Source organism: Pinus tabuliformis, chromosome 2_2, assembly GCF_031772625.1.
Source record: "Pinus tabuliformis cultivar Carrire ecotype Pingquan chromosome 2_2, CPIR1, whole genome shotgun sequence".
NCBI lineage: Eukaryota > Viridiplantae > Streptophyta > Pinopsida > Pinales > Pinaceae > Pinus > Pinus tabuliformis.
This window is the reverse complement of record NC_142300.1, coordinates 515,990,857-516,015,996: the sequence shown is the minus strand read 5'-3', so window position 1 is coordinate 516,015,996 and position 25,140 is coordinate 515,990,857. Positions and strand designations below refer to the sequence as shown.

At 37.0% G+C, this 25,140-nt stretch overlaps 1 protein-coding gene across 1 annotated transcript; it reads left to right on the top strand.

Annotated features, from left to right (window-relative positions):
- The first annotated feature begins 11,023 nt into the window (after positions 1 to 11,023).
- On the top strand, positions 11,024 to 12,028 carry LOC149193611 (uncharacterized). The gene has a single exon (XM_089407372.1). It carries the CDS (start codon positions 11,024 to 11,026, stop codon positions 12,026 to 12,028), a length of 1,005 nt encoding a protein of 334 aa, XP_089263498.1.
- Positions 12,029 to 25,140: the final 13,112 nt, after the last annotated feature.

The window sequence follows — 25,140 nt, the reverse complement described above, 5'->3', positions numbered from 1 at the left end:
CCCTACTCATCGCAAAATCCTTCATTTCGCATGTTGGCCTTTGCTTCGATTGTAGGTCAGCCCGTGGGCTAGCCAAGCATGCTCCCATGATATATAAACATGTCTCGCCCTCCATTCTTGTGCGCATTTCACATATTTCCGTCGCACATAATTCAAGAGCTCCCACTTCGCATATTTTCCTTCGTTCAAGCCGCTCATTCACCAACAAGCTTCGCACATCATGCCGGTGGGCATGCCAAGGACCGCAGGTCCTTACGTTAGCTAAGTTGAAAGGAATGGTATTGTTTCTCTACAGACGAAATAGTCTTTCTGATGAAGTATGGATATAAATTATTGAGATAGTGTGTAGATTTAATGACTAAATTATGTCTTTCGAGGCATCAGTTTCTACTCACAAACTCCCACTTGTCTCATTGTTGTTGATTATTGCATTTCTTGCATTAAAGATTAAGTGGAAAACCGTATAGTAAAATAAGCACCATCGTTACACGTTAAAATAGATTATTTATATTAACATTGAATATCTATAGAATCTCATTGCGAATCTCCCAAGTAAGATCAGAGTTCCACAATGACAGGTCGAACTAAATTCTATACGTTCACTTCACAACCAATAATGTTTTGAAGGCCGCCAACCCACACAAGTGACAAGTCACACTGCAAACAAGTGGTATTTCAAAGGGTCCCCTCGAGCGCCCTTTTAGTCAATAATGTTTCGTCTTCGATGGATGGGCATCCCTAAAAAGCCCTAAAGCGGTTGTGCGGGAGTGTGTAGTTTGGGTCAAGCCCCTCTATTCTGCATACTCTTAGAAACCACATCGAAGGGTTTTTTTTGTTAATAATGATGACGAAAATCACATGTAAGACCTCAGTGAATAGGGTCTTGCCTTAAGTGAATGGGCATCCCTAACAAGCTTTGAAGCGGTTAGTATCCCAAGTTGTGTGAAGTATGGGTCAGGTTCTTCTATTCCACATACTCAGCGAAACCACGTCATAGTGTTTTTTGGAAAATAACGATGGCTAAATCCACATGTAAGAGGTCAATTAACAATTTCTCGCTTCGAGTGGATAGGAATCCCTAAAAAAACCCTAAGTGGTTATCATCCCAAGTTGTGCAGAAGTGTTGAGTTTGAGTGCAGAGTTAGGGTCGGGCCCCTCTATTTCGCATACTCTGGAAACCACATCGGATGGGTTTTTTTGTAAATAATGATCGCGATACACACATGTAATAGGTCAATGAATAAGGTCTCGCATTGAGTGGATGGGCGAAATACTCTCGAAACCACATCGGATGGGTTTTTTTGTAAATAATGACCGTGATATCCACATGTAATAGGTCAATAAATAAGGTCTGACATTGAGTGAATGGGTGAAATACTCTCAAAACCACATCGGATGGGTTTTTTTGTAAATAATGATAGCGATATCTACATGTAATAGGTCAATCAATAAGGTCTCACATTGAGTGGATGGGCGTCTCTAAGAAAACCCTATGGTGGTTAGCATCCCAAGTTGTGTGGGAGTGCAGAGTTTGGGTCAAGCCCATTTAATATGCATACTTGTATTGAAATTTTCCCAGGCTTCATACAATTTTAGCATACCCATCAAGCTGCCATAGATTTCCTGCAGCATTCTATTACTGTATTTGATATTTTTTTTCTCTCGTGTTCTTTTAATTATTTCATAATGATGTAGCCAGGTCCTGTGACAACACATTGATTCTATGTAAACTGTAATTCCACACACATATATGTTAAACACACACAGAACAATAGGCAACATATGAAGAATAAAATTTTGAATTTCATTTATTATCCATATTGATGTACATTTTACATGACTTTTGGATTCATATTATGAGGTCTCTTGGACTCCAATGACTATTCAACTTCCACGCCATAACCTTTAGCGGATTAGGTGTCTAACATTTTGCTCCTCAGTCTGAAGGGGTAAATATGAGTCCAAGAAGAGAGCCGTAATACAAAAATATAACAACGCATGACAACGATAGGCTGAATTTGCTCTCTGAAATGATGGAATAAGGTGGGAGAACTCAAGGTCTCAACCGACTGTGGTTTAATGATGACCACCAACACTGGCATGCTTAGCGCATTTCCTGGAGCTCTTCCAAATCTGGCAAGAAGCTGAAGTCTTCTGCTAGAGGAAGTGCTCACAATTTTTTTTTTGTGAAAAGGGAGACCTTTGGGTCTCAACCTAGAACGATTAGTGTGATTCCAAAAACTCTTCCAAATCTAGCAAGAAGCTAAATTATTTTGCTAGAGGAAGTGCTCCTTAATGCTTTGAAGAGGGAGACCTTCAACCTGGAAAAATGGAGGTCTTCAACTTGCATTGGTTTAAGGAAGGCCACCAACCAAAAGCATGCTTAGGGGCTTCTCCGTCTCTGGCTAAACCTCTGAATCTAGGTATGGATGTCTCTGGTTGTAGGCTCAGGCAACAGGTTGAAGTTGTGGCTCAAGCTCATTTGATGCATCTTTGAAATTTATATATTACCATAAATTCCCCCCATGTTAGATACAAGGTGAGAAGATGAATAAAACTCATCTGTAAGACTTTTCAAAACTCGAGAACAAATTTTTTGATACGAGTGAAATATCTTCTTGGTTGTTGAAGCCCATTTTCAAGAAGCGATCCATCCAAGGTGAATCTTTGTTCTTGCAAGATGCTTATTTTTTAAGAATTTGTTTGAAGAATTATTATGTTGCCCACAATGTTTGCACCGGTGAAGATTAAAATAATGATCTTTCACATGGCCAACTTTGTCACAATGTTGTCAATTGACAACCTTTGATTGTGAAAGTGGAGCAGGATTTAAACTCGGTGAATATGAGTTATCACGAAGAAACCCAACACTTTGAAATTAAATAGGCTTAGAGTAGTCTCGACTTGAAAGGACACCTCTTGTCATATCCAAGACCAATTTTGTTCTTGTTGTTGACAATCCTTTTCGAAGGTTTGTTGATGTGCTTGGGAAGTGTAGGCTGAATTTTTCATTTGCATGCAAATTTTCTCTTGAAATTGGCATTTGATAGGGATCAACCTCAACTTTACTGGCTTGATCACTTGTTAGTTGCTAATGGGTCCCGGTTTAAACCTCAAATAGACTATTGTTCTGAACAAAAACCAGTCTAGAATGACAACTCTTCTACTTTAACTCATCTTGTTGAAGTTGCGATTCAAGCTACAAGAAGTCAATCTTCTCTTGTGCATGTTGTAGACAAATTTTAATATCAGAAAGAGTGTCCTTTTTGATGTTTATTATCTCATCTAAAATGGAATGTATTAGAGTATTCAATAGCTCTAGTATATCATCAAGTCTAGTCATATCTAGAGAGAAATCATGTTCTTTCCCTTGGTTCATAAGTTGTTGCATACAAATAATGGGCTCTTGTGATGACATGGTGCATATAGAACTGGTACTACTATGGGTTTGTAGAAGATAAGGTCCTTCCAAATTAGATTGGACTCTTTTCCAAAATTAATGAGAGGCAACTTAAAAATTTGTTTATATTATTATTATTATTATTGCACGAGTTCAAAATTATCATACCACTTCTCACTTTCAACATCTAACCTCATTTAATCAAGCCTTTAATCAATATTTGAAAAAGTGATTGAGAATTTTAAAAATAAAGGTGTGAATTCAAGCAATATTCCATCAAGAAATATACTCAAATATACCCATAGTTGTCATCATGAGAGAAAAACTACCAAGCCAGAAATAAAATCATGTTCTCAAACTCCAACTCTTGCTACGATGTTGTTCCTTCAATATTTTGTCATTACAAGGCACGATGCACCACAAACAGATCAAGGAAGGCACAAATGAATCCAAGCCAATGAGATTACGAACTATACAAACAAGTTGGAGAGCCTCAGATCTTAACGTGTCTTTACATATTCTTGAATAAAATTCAAGCTTACAATTTATTCATTGTAGTCTTGCACAAAAACACAAGAGCACCCTAGCACCTTTGGAGCTTTACCCTCCGAGTCATATCACGGAAGCTACACATGACCAACAATTACAATCTACTTATAAACTATTGGTCGGCCTTCAATTTATTTTGATCAATTAAGGTGTACGCTCCTTCGAACCTGTGTATGTTGTAGTATTGGCCAGAGGATAATATATAATGTTTTTCTTTGGAACTCCCATGGTAAGCGTTAGTTGCACCACCCATTACAAATAATAGTTGCAATGCTTGACAAATAATTTTCTATGGCGATTCAAATTCCACATAGCCCAATGACCCTCACGGTCTTGTAATAGCTCGAGAAATATTCGTGGCTTGGATGCCTAGAAAAGCAGGTAACGTGCAACCTCACTATGTTAATGCTGGAGTAGTCATGGGTTCGCTTGTGTAGTCGAGGTTGGATCTCAAGTGCCAAAGATTAACTATTTTGTTGATACGGGCTACGTCATTCCATGTACTAGCAAACAATACATATTTCACATTAACGTGCAACCTCACTATTCTAAGGCTAGAGTAGTCATGGGTTCGCTTGTGTGGTTGAGGTAAAATATCAAGTTATAGAGATTAACTATTACGTTGATAAGGGCTATGTCATTCCATGTACTAGCAAGAAATATAGTTCGCATTCCATGTAGTAGCAGAAACATTCACATTCAACAATGTATAGGGTGGTTTCCAAATTTATTTTCCATAGTGTCCCATACGAAAGACTATGGAGATAAAACTCATAAACACAAGCAGAGGCATTTACAGTGGTGTGGGTTCAAGTCGATCATGGAGAAGGGTCAACCATGGAAAAGCATTAAGAATAATAGAGTAACACATGCTAGAGGATAATTTTGGTTATGACAATTAGAGGAGGTGATTCCTTGACACTAACCGTGAGAGCTTCTAAATTACCGATGTACTCGCAATGTATAATAAGAATGGAATACTAGTCAAGGAAACTAGTCATAGAATATGCAACATGTCAAGGAGCCCAAAAACAATGGACATATAGAGGAGTTTTTCTGAAAAGGCGTTTTTGAAAATGGAAGAGTAGTTACATAAATCCAGGCTATGCTGTAAAAAAATGCTCTATATGGCATAATCTACTAACAGGTTCTCAGAGGTAATGTTTCTGAGTAGAAGAGACCAGTGCTATGTTTATCAACGTCTGCAGTTTTTTTGCTTTGACAATAAATAAGTGGTAGGGTTGGCAGGGAATGGCAACATGTCATTTTTTCATAGAAAACCTAATGCACAAGCACACGGTGACAAACAACACCACACAACTAGTGGTAAAAAACGCAGCAAAATTGATACTCAAAGAAAGGCCAAAACTTGAGTAAGACAAGAATACACCCACTCTGATACCATGTTAAATACACACAGAATAATATGTAAAATATGAAGGATAAAAATTTGAATTTCGTTTACTATTCACATTGATGTACATTTATACATTTTACATGATCGTTGGATTCATATTCCAGTGTTTCTCAGACTCCAATGACTATTCAATTTCCACGTCATAACCCTTAGCGGATTAGGTGTCCAACATATATATATATATATATATATATTGTGTGCATCTTCCCATTAAAAACAAAAATGAGGTGTCTTATGATAAATTCCTAGTCTTGAATTGACAATTGATATTTATTATTCCAAAAATATCTTTATCGTATAGAATAAATCAAAAGTTGGCATTGAAACAAGTGCAGTTGTTTCTCTTGACATTACAACTTAATTGCTAATTCGAATGTTTGTTGCTTGTTAATGCTACTTCTCCACAACTATCCTCCCAAAAATTTTGTACAGTGCAATCCTTGCAATAAGTTAGCTCGGTCGATGAGATTAGAACCCTATGGTTCAGAGGTTTGCAACATTGAGTGGATGAGAATTATCTACACTAATGTTTTTCTTCTACCTAGGACCTCCATTCCATTAAGATTATTCGCAATAAGAAGACTAGAAAATCATAGTGTTATGGCTTATTGGAATTTGCAAGCCCTGAAGCAGCCCAAATGGCTCTCCAAAATTACAATGCTCTATAGATGCTTGGGGCTAACCAATTTTAAAGGCTAAATTTGGCAATGAATAGCAGTAGATAAAAGTGTTCCGGAGATTTTAGTATCTTCATAGGAGATTTGGCATCTGACGACACAAATGAGTTGTTGCAAGAGACATTTAGAGCCATATACCCTTCTGTAAAAGGGTCAAAGGTTATTATTGATAAGACTACAAGTTGTTATTTGAAATATTGGGACGTTGGTTCTGAAGCATTACAAACCCTGAAAACAAACCCTAGCCACATCACTCCATGACCACCTTTTGGGGGGGGGGGGGGGGTAATCGACCCACCCAGCCCCTTCGTCTTCGACAACTTTCCTTCTTCGCCTGCCAATACCCCATCAAGCTCCCGATCCAGGGCCAATGGAAAATATCCAGCGACAAACCATACTTCAAATACTAATGGATCTACAGCCGCGGGGAACATTCCCAGCCAAAACAGGGCAACAGGCCCATCCCCTTGCAAATCGCTATCGGAGGAAACACCATCATTGATCATCGAAGACCCTTGGATCAAAGGATATAGAGATCACATGAGTAAACATGCCCTAATTTGTCGTTTCATGGGAGTGCGACTCAATGAAAGGCTCTCTGCTGGTGGATAAACCAGAAATGGAAGCCTGTTGTAGCTCTGATACCACTTGTTGTGGATCTAACCCGAAAATATATGAAAATATAAATAACCCAAGAATAACAAGATAGAAATAGATAGAAATGCTTCTTTATTATCAAAACCCTTAAGGTAGGGAAACACCATACATTCACTCCTTAAGGAAGGAGAACACTCCACAAGCCATATGCCTGTTCATACAATAATCCTTCACTATCTCCATGTGGAGTCTCTAGCCTCTATATAGGCCTCATACATACAATACCATGGGTCATTACCATGGTTCCCTCATACCATCAACTAATACCATGGACCTATTACATTATTACTAACTACTTGTGGTCCCTTACATCATATGGGTTAACCACCTTATTTATTACTATGGCCCATCTCATTATTACATTATTACCTTGGGTACCTCCCTTGGTACCCCATATTATCCCCTAGGTATATAACATTCCACTCCCCTTAGCATGTTTCGTCCCCGAAACATGGGAAGAACACAAATAATAAGATCTACTCAAAATAGTAGTCCACTGGTACCATGAACGTGCATCTAGCCATCCCAAAGAAAGGTGAACCCTCGATCTCGCTGGTGCCTCGCTCGCTTGAGATGGAAGTTGACCGTGGCAGCTCTTCTGTGTTGATGTGTAGTAGGTGGATCGTCGCTCCTCGCTATCCGTCATACGGGGGTTGTTGTCCTTGTGGCTAATTGGTTGCCATCTTGATGGTTGTCTTGCGGGGTGATGTGGGTGATGATATGTTGAAATTTTAACCCACGATGGCTTTTTCTTTAATTCACCCTGTTGTGGTGCCTGTTGTGGTGTCTTCTTTTCCAATATGACTTCAACCACTGAGCTCTCATCTAATGTACCTGTAACCTTTTCGGCTTCAGCCTCTGTTTGTGTTTGATTGTCGATCATCAAAGACTCATCATCTGATATGTTAGTCCCTGGAACATCTTCTGCTTCCGCCTCCCTGTACTCTACCTGTTTATTGATGGAAATATCCTGTAATGTAATTTTCTTCTTTTTATACCAGAGCTTCAGGAATTTCTTCTGCACATTAATATTGATAGTACCCACAGATTCCATCCAAGGATATCCCAAAACAACATCCATATTATCCATCTCTGAAGGATAAAAATCACCATGCAACACATATTTATCCATAGAAATCTTCAAATCCTTGTACACTTGAACATTCTCATCATCAACCTGTGTATTTTCAATGTGTTTTGTTGGAACTTGCAATTTTTTTGCCAAATTAACATTGATGAAATTATGCTTGCAACTAGGATTTATAGAAACCATGATTTTCTCTTTCTGAATCAATCCATGAACCTGCAGTAAGGAGACACCCGTATCAATTAACCCCTTATGTGTCTCATTCTCCTTTTTTTTAGCCTGAGACCATTTGTCCAAAAAGACTTTTTCAAATTCTACATCTGAAAGTTTAGTCAACTGCTTGTGGTCAAGTGATAACCACCAGTTTTCAGCCTCATCTCTCATATTAAGCTTCATTGAAATCTTCCAATATGTCCCATGTATGGACTTGTATCTCTGTATGAATTCTTCAATAGTAGGACCATCATCTTTCCCTGTAAAATATAGCATCTCCATGAAGAGGGTTTGAGAAAAATTCACTTACTTGGCGAAAATTTGAAATTGTCACAGTTTCGTCAATATTGCTCAGAATCCCTATTATGACTTGTTTTTAGAAATGGAACAATCATTCTGCATCTGCCCATGTGTTAGAAATTTTGATCTAGGCAATGAAATTTCAAATCTGCACTGCAACTCTCCCGCCGTCACCAAAATTTCTGCAAAAAAGAGCTGATTTTAAATCAGCAATATCTCCCTCATCCGGACTCCGATTCGACTGATTTTTTTTTGAAATTAGGTATTTTTTCACAAAGATTCTAGATCTACAATTAGATTTTGCAGATTGTGCACCAAGACGTCCAGATCTGCGCCGCAAACTCGTTGCCTTGAAAAATTGTCTGCAACCCCACTGATTTTTAGATCAGCGATATCTCCTTCATCCGGACTCTGATTCAACCGATTTTTTTTTTTGAAATCGGCTATTTTTTCACAAAGAATATAGATCTGCAATTATATTTTGCATATCTTGCACCAAAACGTACAGATCTGATCTGCAACTCGCCGCCCTCGAAATCCTGCAAAAAATTAAAAAAACAAAATATTCTCCACTTTTGTGCCCAAGAAAGTGCTTCGATACCACTTGTTGTAGCTCTGATACCACTTGTTGTAGCTCTGATACCACTTGTTGTGGATCTAACCCGGAAATATATGAAAATATAAATAACCCAAGAATAACAAGATAGAAATAGATAGAAATGCTTCTTTATTATCAAAACCCTTAAGGTAGGGAAACACTATACATTCACTCCTTAAGGAAGGAGAACACTCCACAAGCCATATGCCTGTTCATACAATAATCCTTCACTATCTCCATGTGGAGTCTCTAGCCTCTATATAGGCCTCATACATATAATACCGTGGGTCATTACCATGGTTCCCTCATACCATCAACTAATACCATGGGCCTATTACATTATTACTAACTACTTGTGGTCCCTTACATGATATGGGTTAACCACCTTATTTATTACTATGGCCCATCCCATTATTACATTATTACCTTGGGTACCTCCCTTGGTACCCCATATTATCCCCCCTAGGTATATAACAAAGCCCAAAGGGAACTATGAACTTCAGTTGGGGGCAAGAAGTTTTTTCACGGTCATCTTTGCTCACAGGGATGACAAAGATCGCACTTTTGAAGGAGGCCCATACTTTTACAACTCGGCAGGACTCTACATGACATATTGGAGACCCAATTTTGCTCCAGAACAGGAAGACTTCAAAAAAGTTCCATTTCGGCTTAGACTCTACTCCCTGCTTGTTGATTACTGGAATAAGCACATCTTGGAAGCCATCGGGAATTAACTGGGCATCTTCGTCAAAACCTCAGATCTCACATCTCAAGGTAAATACACTGCCTATGCTAGAATCTGCTTTTACATGGATGTCTCAGGACCCCTCCCAGGCCTTTTTGATCTGATCCACAAGGGAATACATTGGAAGTAATCCATCGACTATGAAAACATCCCTTTCAGATGCTGGAAATGCCGACAGCATAGACATCTCAGTCATGGGTGCCCTCTGAATCAACCCCCACCTCAAACCTAAGCAGACAAGGTGGATAACCTACCCCCAGATTTCATCCCTGTTTCAAGGAAAAATAAAAGGCAGAAGGGTAAAAATCCCCTGAAACACTCCTCCAACCCAACCCCCACTAAGCCGAATAGCTTTGAAGTACTAGGCAACCTTGATCCAAACGAGAACCCTCTGGAATCCCCCGCCCCCACCACTCAAGATCCACCCATGCATGTTCAGTCATCAAACCCTTCAAACACCTCCATCCCAAACCCTGACTCACACCATGCCCAGCCACAACAATGAAACCCACAGCCCAATCCCATCCAGAATGATACAAGCCATATCTCATTACAAGCCCCTCCCTGCATAGAAACTTATTCAGACCAGCCACCCTCAACCACCCCTACCAATCCCCTGGAAGAGATTCTAGGTGACCTAAACCTCCAAGCGATCAACGAGCAATGGTCCAAACAGGGAGTGGATGCCATTCCCCAAGAACACCTGGAGAAAATCGAAATGGCATACCTGTAGTTAGAATATCTCAACCAGAATGCTGCTAAAAAGCAATGGGGAAACAACAACCAAACAAGCATCCAAGCCAACTTGGATTTGGACCAATACAAGCTGAAAGGTCCGGGAAGAAAAAGGGGGAGAAAATCGACAAAACAACAAATACAAGAACTCGGTAGGTGCCTAATCAATGAAGGCAAAATTAGGGCTCTGGTCCTATCCACACCAAAGGTTACTCAATGAAGATTACAACCTAGAACATCAGAGGGCTAAATGGCACCTCCAAAAGACAAATCCTAAAAAACTGTCTTTCCACGCAATCACCAGACCTTATCCTTCTTCAAGAATCCAAATGCTCCTCCAACGGCATAGAGACGCTTAAGCAACTCTTTGCAAAAGGCTATCATTGCATAAGCACATAATCCATTAGGTAAGTAGGAGGGCTTCTCATGTTTTGGAATAAAAACAAGTTCTTCATGCAGAATTCTCTGTCCATTAAGCATTCGTTATCAGTCATCTTCAACATGCCAGAATCAAAGCACACGATATGAATTACCAATGTGTATGGACCTCAGTGAATCCAGGACAAATTCAAGATGCTGGAAGACCTGGACGAGATCCGACAACACCATGGAGCCAACCACTAGATCCTAGGTGGTGATTTCAACATGATCACCACCCTAAAGGAGAAGAAAGGAGGCTTAAGAAGACTGGATAAAGATGTGGAAGCATTCAACACCTTCATAGCTGCATCTAAACTCATTGATGTTCCCACAGTCAATGGTCTGTATACTTGGAACAATAAGCAAGGGGGAAATAGGCAAGTTGCATCGAGGCTCGATAGGTTCCTTATCTCGGAATCCATCATGCTCCAAAATCTAGATATGGAGGCCAACATTCTGCCTATTGGGGGATCAGATCACTGGCCAGTGCAGATGCACTTCACCAATATGGACAAGCCTCAAAACAAGCCTTTCAGATTCGAAGGTTTTTGGATAGATCATCCAACCTTCATGCAAAATATACAGAGCTGGTGGACTCAAACCACAATAGAGAGCGATAACATCATGTACATCTTCCAGCAAAAGCTCAAGATCATCAAGGCCAATCTCAAATGCTGGAACAAGAACACCTTTGGTAACATTTTTCAAGCCAAAAGAGAGCTCGAGGAAAAAATGGCGGACCTCCAACAAACAATGATCAAGGAAGGGCCCAATGAGGAAAGGTTAACTCAGGAATCAAACCTTCAAAAGCAATGGGAAGAAAGGCTAAGACAAGAAGAGTTGCTCTGGAAACAAAAATCAAGGGTGCAATGGTTAAAACATGGGGAACACAACACAAGCTTCTTCCATAAGTCAACCATTCAGCATAGAGCCAACAACCGTATTCTATCCCTTACAAAAGCTGATGACGCCAAGGTTTTTACCAGGGAGCAAATAGGATCTAAACTTGACTCATACTTCAATTCACTTCTCACGGATCCCAAGCATGATAGAACCCAAGCTATCAATAAATTCATCGATGCCATTCCCCCCTTAGTTACGGAGGAGCAAAACTCCCTTCTCTTAAGAGAGTTCACTGAGCAGGAGATTGAAGAAGTCGTCTTTACCATGGCCACTGACAAAGCCCCTGGACCAGATGGCTTTACAATTGAATTCTTCAAAGCTTGCTAGCCCATTATCAAAGCCGACCTCTGCAATCTGATTAAGAACTTTCACAGAACCAAAAGAGTGCTGGCGGCCATCAGTGCCACCTTCCTTACCCTAATTCCAAAATCTGATCATGCTAACTCCCCCGACAAGTTCAAACCCATAACCCTTTGCAACGTCATTTATAAAATCCTCTCAAAATTGATGGCCAGCAGACTCAAACCCATCCTTCCCTCCATCATATCTCCAGAACAGTCAGGATATGTTGAAGGCAGACAGATAACCGACAACATAATCCTCACCCAGGAAGTGTTGCATTCTATCAAAACACAAAGGATTCCAGGTATGCTCATTCAGCTTGACCTCTCCAAGGCCTTTGATAAAATTAGCTGGACCTACATCAGAGCAATCCTCCAGGCTTTCGGCTTCAGTCAGATTTGGATAAATTGGATAATGGAAATGGTCTCAAGAGCATTCTTTTCAATCATGCTGAACGAAGGCCCCCTACAACCCTTCCTCCCGTCCAGAGGTATATGACAAGGAGATCCCCTGTTGCCTTTTCTCTTAGTCATCATGGCAGAGGATTTGGGAAGATCTCTATCCCAAGCAATCTAAAAGAATCAGCTCAAAGGAATCAAAGTTGCACATCAAGGCCCCACAGTAATGCATCAGCAATTTGTAGATGACACAATGCTCATGGGAACCCCCACGGTGAAGGAAGCTTGAACCTTTAGCAAGGTGCTAAGGAAATTCATGGAGGCCTTAGGTATGGAAATCAATCTAACAAAATCCAAACTGTTTTTCTTCAATACTTCTATTCCTATGCAGAGAAATCTCAACAAAATTTTCAAATTTCAAAAGAACTCACTTCCAACCAAATACCTTGGAATCCCTCTTTCGGAATATACCCCCAAAGCTACAAACTGGGAAGACCTCCTTAACAAAATGAAGTCCAGATTAAGTAGTTGGACTCACAGAGCTCTAAACATGGCAAGCAGACTGGTACTGGTCAAATCAGCTCTTCAAACAATGCGGCCTACATGCTCTCGGCACTAGCGGCACCTAAAATAGTGTATAAATCCATTCGAAACATCTAGCAGTCCTTCCTCTAGAATGAATATTCTAAGAAACCCAAATGGGCCCTCCTCAAGTGGACAGACATATGTAAACCAAAATTGGTGGGAGGATTGGGCTTAAGAGATCCTGAAATCCTAAGCAAGGTTGTAGTAGTGAAAATCTGGTGGAGATGGGTGGAAAATCCTAATTCCCTCTGGGGCACCTTATGGAAAGCAAAGTATACAAATCAAGTCCAAGACAAAGACCTTATTAGGCTCACTGGTAATACTCAAGGATCCCCCCTCTGGAATAAAGTATGGGAAAATCGACATATTGTTCAGAAGCACAGCTTCTGGGAAGTGCACCAAGGCAACACCACCCTCTTCTGGGAGGATGCCTGGCAGCAGCGCCCCCCACTGGACCACCCAGAGTGAACTACTCTTAAAAGTGACATGCAAGAGGCAGGGTTGAGGAAGGTAGCAGACCACTGGAAACCTCGAACATTGGATACTACATGGCAAAAATGGCTAACTAAAGAGCAATGGCTAACCCAAGGCCACAATGAGAATATAAACCCTCTCTTACAAGAACTAGACCAGCGCAGAATCCTTACATCGAATAGAGAAGATATCCTTCGGTGGGGAAATAATCCTAAAGGAACTTTCAGCCTCAAAGAAGCCTACAAAATCATAGCTGCTTCTCCTGACTTGCAGCCGAACCCCAAATGGCATGCTCTTTGGAATAGAGGAACCTGGCCTAAAATAACCCTGTTCTCCAGGTTGGTCGTGTATAATAGAGCACTCACTTGGGACAATCTTCAGAGACGGGGTTTCATAGGTCCCTCCCACTGCGTCCTCTGTGAGAATGATCAGGAAACTCTCAATCATATTCTCAACACCTACCCCACTGCTTGCTCTCTTTGGGATGACATGGCCATTGTTTTCAGACAATCCGACAGAAACAGGAACTCTATCTGTCTTACACTGAGCAATTGGAGGTCTTCCATATCCTCCAGCAATCTGTTCAACAGGGCATGGAATCTTATTCCGAGAGCCATAGCTTGGATCATCTAGAAAGAGCGTAATGCAAGAATCTTCAAGAACTCGGCGATGACAACGGAAATGTTAACAGGAAAAACACGACAGCTAATCACAGAATCGATCCATGCCATGGATATAATGCAGCAAGAGGGGAACACATCTGCGAATGACCAAAGGATAATCCAGATCCTAAATCTCAAAGCCAAGACCACTCCCACAGGCAAGAACCAGGCCTCCACTGCGATGAAGTAGGAAAAATGGGGTATGCCTCCATTTCAATCATTCAAACTGAATTTCGACGGGGCGTCAAAGGAAAACCTGGGAAAAGATGGTTACGGTGGAGAAATTAGGGATCACGCTGGGAACATCCATCTCATCTACCATGGCAATCTGGGCACGAATACCAATAATGTTGCAGAGCTAATCGCTCTCATCAAAGGCATCACCCTGGTTGATCGCTACAAATTTCTACCTCGGTGGTGGAAGGAGATTCGGAGATTTTCATCAAGATGATGAGAAAACTTCAAAATGGCACTCAAGTGGACAAGCTAACACCCAACTGGAGGCTCTCGGCAATCCTGAAGGATCTAGAGGGCCATCTCAGCAACATCCAAGGGTTCACCTTTCAAGTGGTTCGAAGAACAAGAAATAAGCTGGTCAATGCCATGGCCAATGCTAGGGTTCAATCCAATCTTGAAGATTATCACATCCTCTGGAAAAACCTGGAGGAGAGGGAACTCAAAGCAAAGTGCAATACCATAAACAATGCAGACCATCGAGCATAACGATCATGGTGTTCCTTTGATTCTTCTATGTATGCATCTATCGATAATTCTACAGGTTGTACATGTTCTAATTAAAAAAAGAAAAAATACAGAGACTAGACCAGCTCATTGGTATAAAGGCAGACACAGGGAGGTCCCCTTGACTCCCACTCTACATCATGTATTCTACTGTATTCTATTAATATAAAGTCCTACTGAACCATTACAAATAAAAAAAAAGACTACAAGTTGTTCAAAATGGTATGGGTTTGTAATGTTTGGGGATGGGAATGAGCAAGCTCATGTTATAACATAAATGAATGGAATGGTTTTTCCTCCCAACCTATGTGAATAGGCCCTTCCATAACAAAGCAGATTACAATTTATCAAAAACCCTATCGTCATGTGGTCGAGCCAAACTCAGAGAGTGATCCAAACAATACCACTCTATTGTTTGTTGGTGGCATATATCCAATGTGAAATTTGAAATGCTGATGGAAGGCTATTTTTGATAAATAACGATGACGACATCCACGTGTAAGAGACAACTGATAAAAAAAAATTGAACAATGAAGGCCACGTATACAGTCCTGCAAATGGTATCAATCAAATTCTAAAGCTACTACTTTCGTCCATTTGGTAAAGTGATTTGACAATAGGAATGCCTCATATCATAAGCCCACCAATACAAAGGAGACACGTTAATTCAAGTAAGTGGAACATGTCATAGAGTAAGTTGGCCAGGACTGGGAATCAAACCTCTCACCGCTCCACCATATGGTAAGGCGAGCCATATTTCCTATGCTATCGGGCCATAAATGAACGGCGGGTGTATATGCCTACTGTTCGATTTTCCTATGTTATCGGGCCATAAATGAACGGCGGGTGTATATGCCTACCGTTTGATTTCGGCCTTAGCAAAATCAAACGGTGGGCATATACACCCGCAGTTCATTTATGGCCTGATAGCATGGGATTTATTGGTAAGGCAACGTCACAGCCAAATATAGGGCGATGAGAAATATGCTTTATGGAAACTGATTAAATTCCTGTGTACAATTATGTGTTTTTTGAAATGTGCACAAGTAGAGGCATAAACAAGGGGGTGGGATCTCCGCACTTACTATGCATTGTGCACAAATTTAGTTACTGTGCATTGTGCACAAATTTAGTTGTGCAAAAGTGTGGAGTGCACACATAGTAGAACTTTTAGGAAAGATGCAAATATCATTAAATAGTTAACATTTCAAATAAACTAAAAGAATTACCTTGTTTTCTTTTAGAATATGGCATTATGTGAGTTATATATCTCTGAGTTCAGCAAATGCGATAAGCATATTAATATAATGCAATGTGATTATTGAAATATGATGAATATGGCACAAAACCATTGTAATCGACATGATTGATGAAGTTATTTACCAAAGACATTTAGCTTCTGTGCATCCATATAACCATGTTTCAGTGCTTCCGTCAAACATCATCTTGGTTGGCCAAGTTATCATCTCCGATTATGTGAGAAGGCAACCATATATAGGCATTGAAATTGGATCAACTGAAAAGTAATCTTTTTTGGTTGATCAACATGCCCCCCTCTTTGAAACGTTCGTACACGAATAAATGCAAAGCAATCACGGAATACTGGAAGATATCTGGAAGATATGACCCTATTTATTTTTGGCCTGGTTTCCATAGAATCCATATTTATAGCTCTAAATAATATATAAATATGTTGCAATTATTGAATTCTTCATAAGACACGCTGGAATGATGAAGGATGAAGTGGACAATCATTTTCCAAGTGGATTTTGGAATTGGCTTTCTTGCAATGCTAAATTAAGCTAAAAGCATCCGTATGCACTCAAACTTGCAAACACCATCAGTGAATGAAATGGATTTAATGAAATCGATCAGAGTATGGCCTCACAAAAATTTGTATCAACTAATATCAATAGTTATGAATATTGCTTAGTCATTACCATGCTTCGTAAACTAATATCAATAGTTATGAATATTGCTTAGTTATTACCATGCTTCGTAATAATTAATTTTTCTGCTATTCTACCGCCTTAAATATCAACATTGTGTGGAGGGTCATCCACACAGTGAAATATCTGCATGTGGAAAACCCCGCTCAATATTAATAGGAAATTATTTTATCTTTTTCCACCCTCTGCATAAACGACTTGCAATTGCATCAGTTCTGACATGGAAGTAGCATAATAGTGAGACTGTCATTGTCAAAGCACTCACCTATAACTATTTATCAAATTATTCTTTTTTCGATTTTAAAGTTATTTGTTAAGTACTAATAAATACTAAAAATAAAATTCCTACCACCCCGAATTATGTCTTATAAGAACTAGATCATCCAATCAAAAATTAAAATGAATATTTCCAAAAAATTAGAAAAAATTACGAGAAAATAAAAATATTAATCATTTTCTAAAAACTTTAATTAAAATTACAAAAATTCAGCAAAATATTTGAAATTCAATGCACTTTAACACAAGGCGAATGCTATAGATGTGATTGATAAATTTACATTCAAAGCATAGCATGTTTAAGAATTATTAATATTATTCTTAAAAGTAACATGGGAAACCGTCTTGTTTAAAAGTTGACACATGTGATAACGGTGAATAGAAATGTGAATATTTTTTTCAGAGGATATCAGAAAGTGATCATACATAATCAAATTGAACATGTATCAAATTGAACACGAGGTATAGAGATTAAATAATTATTCTCCTTAGCTAAGAAGCAAATCTAAAATGCATCGCGAATAAGCTTTTGACTCATTCATCATCTTTTTACTACAAGCAAAAAGAAGTGGTCATTTCTTTTTCTAAAAATGTTGATGATAACAATTTTAGACAACCATAATTTTATGGGGATGACATAGGATGTTAAAATGTTGATGATAACATTTTTAGGCCATCACAATTTTATGTGGATGACATAGGATGTTAAAGTGGAAAAGTATATATACGATTTTATAAGAATTATTAAAACAAGTAGAATTACCAGGATAAAGTATGTAACAGAAATGGGATGGTTGGAGAAGAGTGAATAAGATGAGGATATGATTTCAGCACTATGATCTGATGTATATTGCTTTAAGGAATTTGGAAGTTGTATCGATTTAATTTAGAATAGCATAAGTTTCTAAGATACATGTTTTAAGTTTAGAATTTTTTTTTTTTTTTTTTTTTTTTAATTTATGGTTGAAAAGGAAGAGGGAGATAGGAAGAAAAGATAAAGATCATGAAAGAAGCATTGTAGAAGCAAAAAAAAGAGTTTCAATTTTAGGGAGCACAATGATAGAGGGATGGAGATAAAAAAGCATCATATCCTATATATTATGAATTTTATTATAATATTTTTAAAGTTAATATTACTTAATCTTACCCCAAAAAACATATTTTTAAGGTATGATTAACTTGAAGGAAGAATTTTTTTTTTTAGTTTTTCAACTTGTTATTAATTATGATTACTAAGTGACATTGCCATGGGGAAGGGTGAAATATATGACCCACCAAAATTATGTGAGAATGGATTTGGTGTTGTAATTATAAGATAATGCAGTGAATCATTATGAAGGTTCCCAACATGCAATTGGTCATGAAATTTACATCTTAATATATTTGTTTCAAGGAATCTCAATGGAGATGATTAAGCTCATTAGTTCGATAAGTCTCAAACTATAGTATATAAGATTAAAGTGTAATATGCAATTTCAAATTATGTTTTTCATATATAGAGTGAATATACAAAATTTTCCAACTTGGAATAGAATTTCCCAAAGGATTTATAGATATTGCATTTAATATTTCCAATTTACAAGATACACATATTTTGAGAATGAAACTTATGCCTTTATGTAGAATGGGTAATGACATGTTTAGTTGGCTAACCATAGTCCATGACTACATATATCAACTACTCAGTTCTTGGAACTCATAAAGATAACCAAGTACTTTTAGAAATCTTCAATAGTATCAAACACATGGATGATATAATTAGTGACAATCATGAGAAAATAGTAACTTTGAAAATAATGAAACTTTCATTTAACTTATCTTGTTGATAAAATACTTCTCCAACTTATATATATATGTGTGTGGGGGGCGACAAAAAGAGTGAAGATGACAATGGGAAACCTTATTTAAAACCAATAGGGTTGTGAATGTAGTTAGTCACAAGTTACATATAAACATTAGCTTCAACTAAAATGTTATGTATGGTGTATAAACACAAGACATAATCATATCTAAAATTCTACTAAAGGGGGATTCTCAAATCAATGAAAAATGTGTGCTTTTATTATCCCATGCATGATTTGATTCTCCCATTAAACATGTTTCCCATTATGGGTTAGTATGCCCCCATAAGCCAATTGTTGTTTAGTGAAATCTATTATGACTATGAAGTTCATTGAGGAGGTCACATCCCATAATCTAGACACAATGTCCCATTTTGAGTGTTTTTATTATCCCATGCATGGTTTCATTCCCGTGTAACATGTTTCCCCTAGTGGATTAGTATACCCTATAAGTGAACCATTGTTTACTGAAATCTATCGTGACTTTTATGTTCAGTTAAAGGGTGTATACTATAATTATGGCAAAATGTCCATTGCTATATTGATGGTAAATGATTAGTATTTAATCATTAAGAAATCTTGCTCAAGAATTTCCTTTATATCAAAAATCATATGTCCTTTAATCTTTACTATAATTATGGCACAATATCCCATTGATATATTGATGGTAAATGTTTGGTATTCAATCATTAAGAAAGTTTACTCATGAGTTTCTTTTGTATCAAAAATCATGTCCTTTAATCTTTAAAGAAAATCATGTCTAAATATATTACTAAATATTTTTTTAAACTAACAAAATAAAAATACAAATTCATCTTGCTTATTTTTACTTTAAAAAAATGATTTATGATTCTAGATATTTTTGCTAAAATAAATGCAACTTTTTATACATAATTTGTTGTTCTTTAATAATTGTCATGTACTTATTGCAACAATGACAAAAGATTAACTTTAAAATACAATGAATAATTTGGAATTGTATGAAAGAAGAACATTATAAAAGATATGTAATTGAAAATATGGAAATTAAATGAATAGGTCGTTCCTGAGAAATGTGGCTTCATAGTGTTTAACATTTAGGGCTTTATTAATATTAAGTTAAAAACAACATTGTGAACATTCTTATTTGAGGAATCGTGAAGAAAAGTAGGTGAATTAAGTAAGAAGGTTCATGGGATATTTCGAATAATAAAGTTAAAAACAACATTGTGAACATTCTTATTTGAGGAATCGTGAAGAAAAGTAGGTGAATTAAGTAAGAAGGTTCATGGGATATTTCGAAGAGATGAAGCATGGTCAACTATAACAAGAAAAAGTATTACCAAACAAGTATTCCTTAAATACATTTCAAAATTTATTGAAATTATATTTAAGTATTTAAATTAAATAAAAACATATTTCAGAATTAAATTTAAATATAAAAAATAATTATTTTTTTTATAAATTTATTTTAATAAATAAAAATAATAATAACTTTAAGAGTTAGCTCAACTAGAAATTATTATAACGGAAGGTCTCATGTCAACCAAACAAAAAAATATAAAATAATAAAATTTATTTAACTTATCAATATATTTCCATCACTATTAAATAATATAAACTAAATTAAAAAATAAATAAAATGAAGATAAAGTTGTATTATTAACCTGAAAAGAAATTGGAAATTGTATTGATATAATTTACAATAATATAAATTTTCAGAATATAATATATAATATAAATTTTCTTCCCTCGAGGTCCCTCCGGCATATTTTGATGGGGCAGCCCTAGAGCGATCAACTCTATATCACGTAACATTCTGATATTGAATGAGTTCACTGACAGCTTGAGTATGTAGATTCAACGTGCAAGTTGAGATGGTTTTTGTAGTATATACAATGATTGTGTCACATGCTCCAACTTGAAATACAATGGCCCCATGCCTCATCATGATTTTAATAAATTCCAACTTGCAAAATCAGTAATTTTACATTTTGGGTGGACTCTGTTTAATAATTCCAACTTGCAAAATCAAATATTTTAATATTGTAAACGCATGAATGCCTAGGCCAACTAGTTAACGTAAAGAAATGCAACCATGGCCATGACGATGATTCTGAGCATAGGTGTGTCTCGAATGGGAGAAAAGTCTCACAACTTGCACTGAATTTTTTTTCGGTGAGGGGGAAAAGCCGGCACAACTTGCATTTCGCTTAGTTTTTTAATATATAGAAAAGCCACAACATTGACTGAGCTCTTTTCAAGGGCAAGGGCTAACCAGCCTGCCATAGGGCATTAAATGCCTAGGTATATGCATGCTTTATAACAAAATAACACACAGCCTTTACTTTTAATTTATGTAGCCACCAAGGACTGTGTGTTATTTTGTTATATAACATGCATATACCTGGGCATTTAATGCCCTATGACAGGCTAGTTAGCCTTTGCCCTTTTCAAGAGAAAAGCGGGCCCCACTTGCATTGGGATTTTTGAGAGAAAAGCCGGCACAAGTTGCTCTGAATTGTTTGTAGCTGAAATAGAGAGGAGAATAATAGTGACCTTAGAACCGTTGAGAAAAACGGCCGTCAAGCTCCAACAGCTCAATTTGGTGGCGAATTTGGAGCAAGTAAAAACATACAAGTTGCAATGTATTATTAGGCTCGTGTGTTAACTTTATACGATATAATTTAATAGATGTGTGGAGTTTTGGTTTCTATAAATCTTGCTATGGGTAAAATTATGTATATCTGAAAACTGCTCCAGAGTTACATGCGAAGGTCTTGCCCGTCTAACTCTAAACGAGTTGAATATATATATATATATATAAATGGATCGAAATTGCTATTTATTTCATAAATTGATTTTTAATTGGAAGTGATATTATAATCTCAATTTTATGTTTATTGCATATCTAATCTATTAATAACTTAAAGTCTCCCAATACTTATAAATATGTTTTTTTGTTTTTTTCATAAAAATATAAAATGCCTAAAATATAACTATTCCTTTAGTATGCCTCTAAGTCAATATGTCTTTTCATAATTAAATATGTGTTCCTTTAATATTATATAATGTTTTTCTTTCAAACTTTTTAACCTACCATTAATAGCTAGCTTCATTTTATGGGCAACTTGTGTCGGAGTCTTATAAGGCCTTGAAATATCAAGTTTTCAAATAATGCAAGGTAAAGACTTATAAGCATTTGTAGATGCATTAGTTATTTAAGAATATGGACAACAAACAAATAGTATAAATGTAACATTCATTGCTTATCTAATCTATTAATAACTTAAAGTCTCCCAATATTTATAAATAATTTTCTATTTCTTTTTTCATATAAATATAAAATTCCTTAAATATAATTATCCATTTACTAACAACATATTTCAAAATAATATAATGTATTGATAAGAAAAAACAATTTCCCCTCCATTATAAATTTTTATAGCTTTTTGGTATGCCTATTAATTATGTGTTCCTTTAATATTATGTAATGTTTTTCTTTTAAACTTTTTTACCTACCTTTAATAGCTAACTTGATTTTATGATATTAAATATTTTTATTTCAAACATTTTTACCTACCTTTAATAGCTAGCTTGATTTTATGGGCAACTTGTGTACGAGTCATATAAGGCCTTGAAATATCTAGTTGTCAAATAATGCAAGATAAAGACTAATAATCATTTGTAGATGCATTAGTTATTTAAGAATATAGGCAAGAAACAAAAGTCAATTGATGTGGTTTGTTGTGTAAAATTTTGCTATAAATGATTTTAATGCAAAATAAAAAAAAATTATTGTTTTAACTTAATACTTTGTGAATCTTAACTTTGTGAATTCAACTATAAATTCTCCCTACTTAAAACCTTAACAATTTTATTTGTTTTAATATTTTGAAAATTTGTTTTAATATTCTAAAGTAGAAGCCTAAATTCAAACATTGTAGAAGATCTAAACTATTATAATATAATGTCACTTACAAAATGGAACTTTACAAATTATAAGTTTTAATAATTAAAAAAAATTAAGATATTTATGCATAGACATGTGGGAAATTTTTATAATTATGATCTCAATTACATTTTCCATAAAAAGAAAATACTAAGCCACCAAGATCCATATTAAACTTGTTTATTATAAAAATAAATAAATAAATTACCATTTTAATAGGAAACCCACTGACACTTTTATATTCACTTTAAAAGTATATTATTTATAATAAATAATATTATTATCTTTAAAACATGAATTCAAATTTTTAAAATTTAAATATTAAAAAAAAAAATTAAAGTTAATAATTTAAAAAAAAGAGTTAAGTAATTTCTATTACGGAAAAATTACATAGCTACTATCAATTTTCACAAAACCATACCAACTTTATTCTCATTAGAGTTGTTGCCATATCGAGAGGATATAAAAACATCATAAACAACACCAAACTGATTACCATTATTTAAGAGTTGGATGATGTCATAGGAATTGGGTCATTTGAGCCAGTGATGGGGGGTACTCGTAGCTTGAACTCGCAGAGGTATGCTTTTCCATATGTGTAAGGCCTCCGGGTGATTGTGCGACGAGCGCACGATGGGCGCACGATGGGCGCGCGACAACCGGGTTTGCGACGAGCTGCGGTAGGAGTGCGACACAATTGCGACGAAACTTGCGACGTTATGAAGCACACGGAAAATTGGCTAAGTGTCATTCCACACTTGAGCGCATATGTTATGAGGATACACGAAGGTTTATATGCGTTGAACAAAGGGCATTAAAACATAACCAAGCCGACATGTAAAAGAGTTATGTGGAGCATACGACAAAGGATTATGGGGTCGGCCATGGGCTAACACCCCCATGTAACATCACATAAGAAACGTATATATACATGAGCATGAAAGCTCATTAAACCAACGAACATTCACTCATACACTCTTGCATAAGGACAAGGGGAAAAGGTGCATGGTCTTGGAAGGATATGCGCATATCTCATGCGCATAAGAATTAAGGACTTTGCAAGTTTGTCTTATGTGAATGGTTGGCAAGTGTGCCACGGTTTGAGGGGGTTCTGGTGTGCAGTTTTATGCAGGATTTGGTAGGAAGGTTGAGTGGCTCGGGTGAGCACTCCTTCTTATGCAAAGGTGCATAAAATGATGTAAAAGGCTGTTCTATGCCTTGTTGTAAAATTATTCTAAGTATTGGCTTGGAGTTTGCCAAGCATTACTTGTGTTGTAATATTGAAGAAGCTATTATAATATATTGTTGGGCATACTTTCTGGGAGTTGCCCCTCCCTTTGTACTTGCTTATTGTTGATGTTCTCGGTTTATTGTTCATGGTTAATAATTGAGAATGGTCTTCACTAAAGTATAAAGGATAAATGCTTTTACTTGGTTGCGAAACACAAACTAAGTATGTTAATATTGAAGTAGGTGTAGTCCACGAATGTTAGTATTGTTGAAAAGAAAGCGTTCGGTGGTGCCGCACCTCGCTACAAGCGGTTGGAAGACTACCGCAGGTGTAGGGGCGTGATAGTTGGTATCGGAGCTCGGTCGGAGCTGGTGAGCAAAGGTTGCTCGTGACAGTGACAAGGGTACTTGCAGGTGAAGGAAACCATTTCACACGAAGTGGAACAAGGGCTGGTTCAGGTTGCAGGTGACTTGGTAAAGATGTCTATCTTGCAAAAATTGGGTTATGCATCCTTCGAAGAATTCGAAGGGAGTCTACTTGAAGAGTCAGAAAGAGTAAAACAAGGATTTGTAGAATGTGGCAAAAGGTTGTTTGAAACAAAGGATGCTCTTCGTGCCTTGGTTAAGGAAGGGATTTCTGATAGAGGGGAAGCTCTTCGACTTGCAAAGGAAGTAGACTTGATTGAAGCAGAACTCAAGGAGCTCAAGATAAGAAAGGAATTGAACCAAAAGGAAGTGAGGCATCTCCTAGCCTTGAAGAGGAAGGTTGAAGCTGAGGAAGAACTTCTTCAACTTGGTTGGACAATAGAGCAAGATGAAGTTGCAGATTGTGCTAACAAGGAAGAGGAAGCCGTGGTAGATGAAGATGTTGCAGACATGATTACGATGGAGGAAGAACTTGAGGCTGATCAAGTTGAATCAGGATCGTACAGTTTGTCAACATGTATGGATGAGGTCACTCACATGGAGGAGCCTCATGATGATGAAGTAAGTGATGATACTTGTGTTTC

Bases quoted from the DNA above. Each gene is read 5' to 3' on its own strand.
- LOC149193611 (XM_089407372.1), top strand. From the start codon at position 11,024: ATGATCACCACCCTAAAGGAGAAGAAAGGAGGCTTAAGAAGACTGGAT.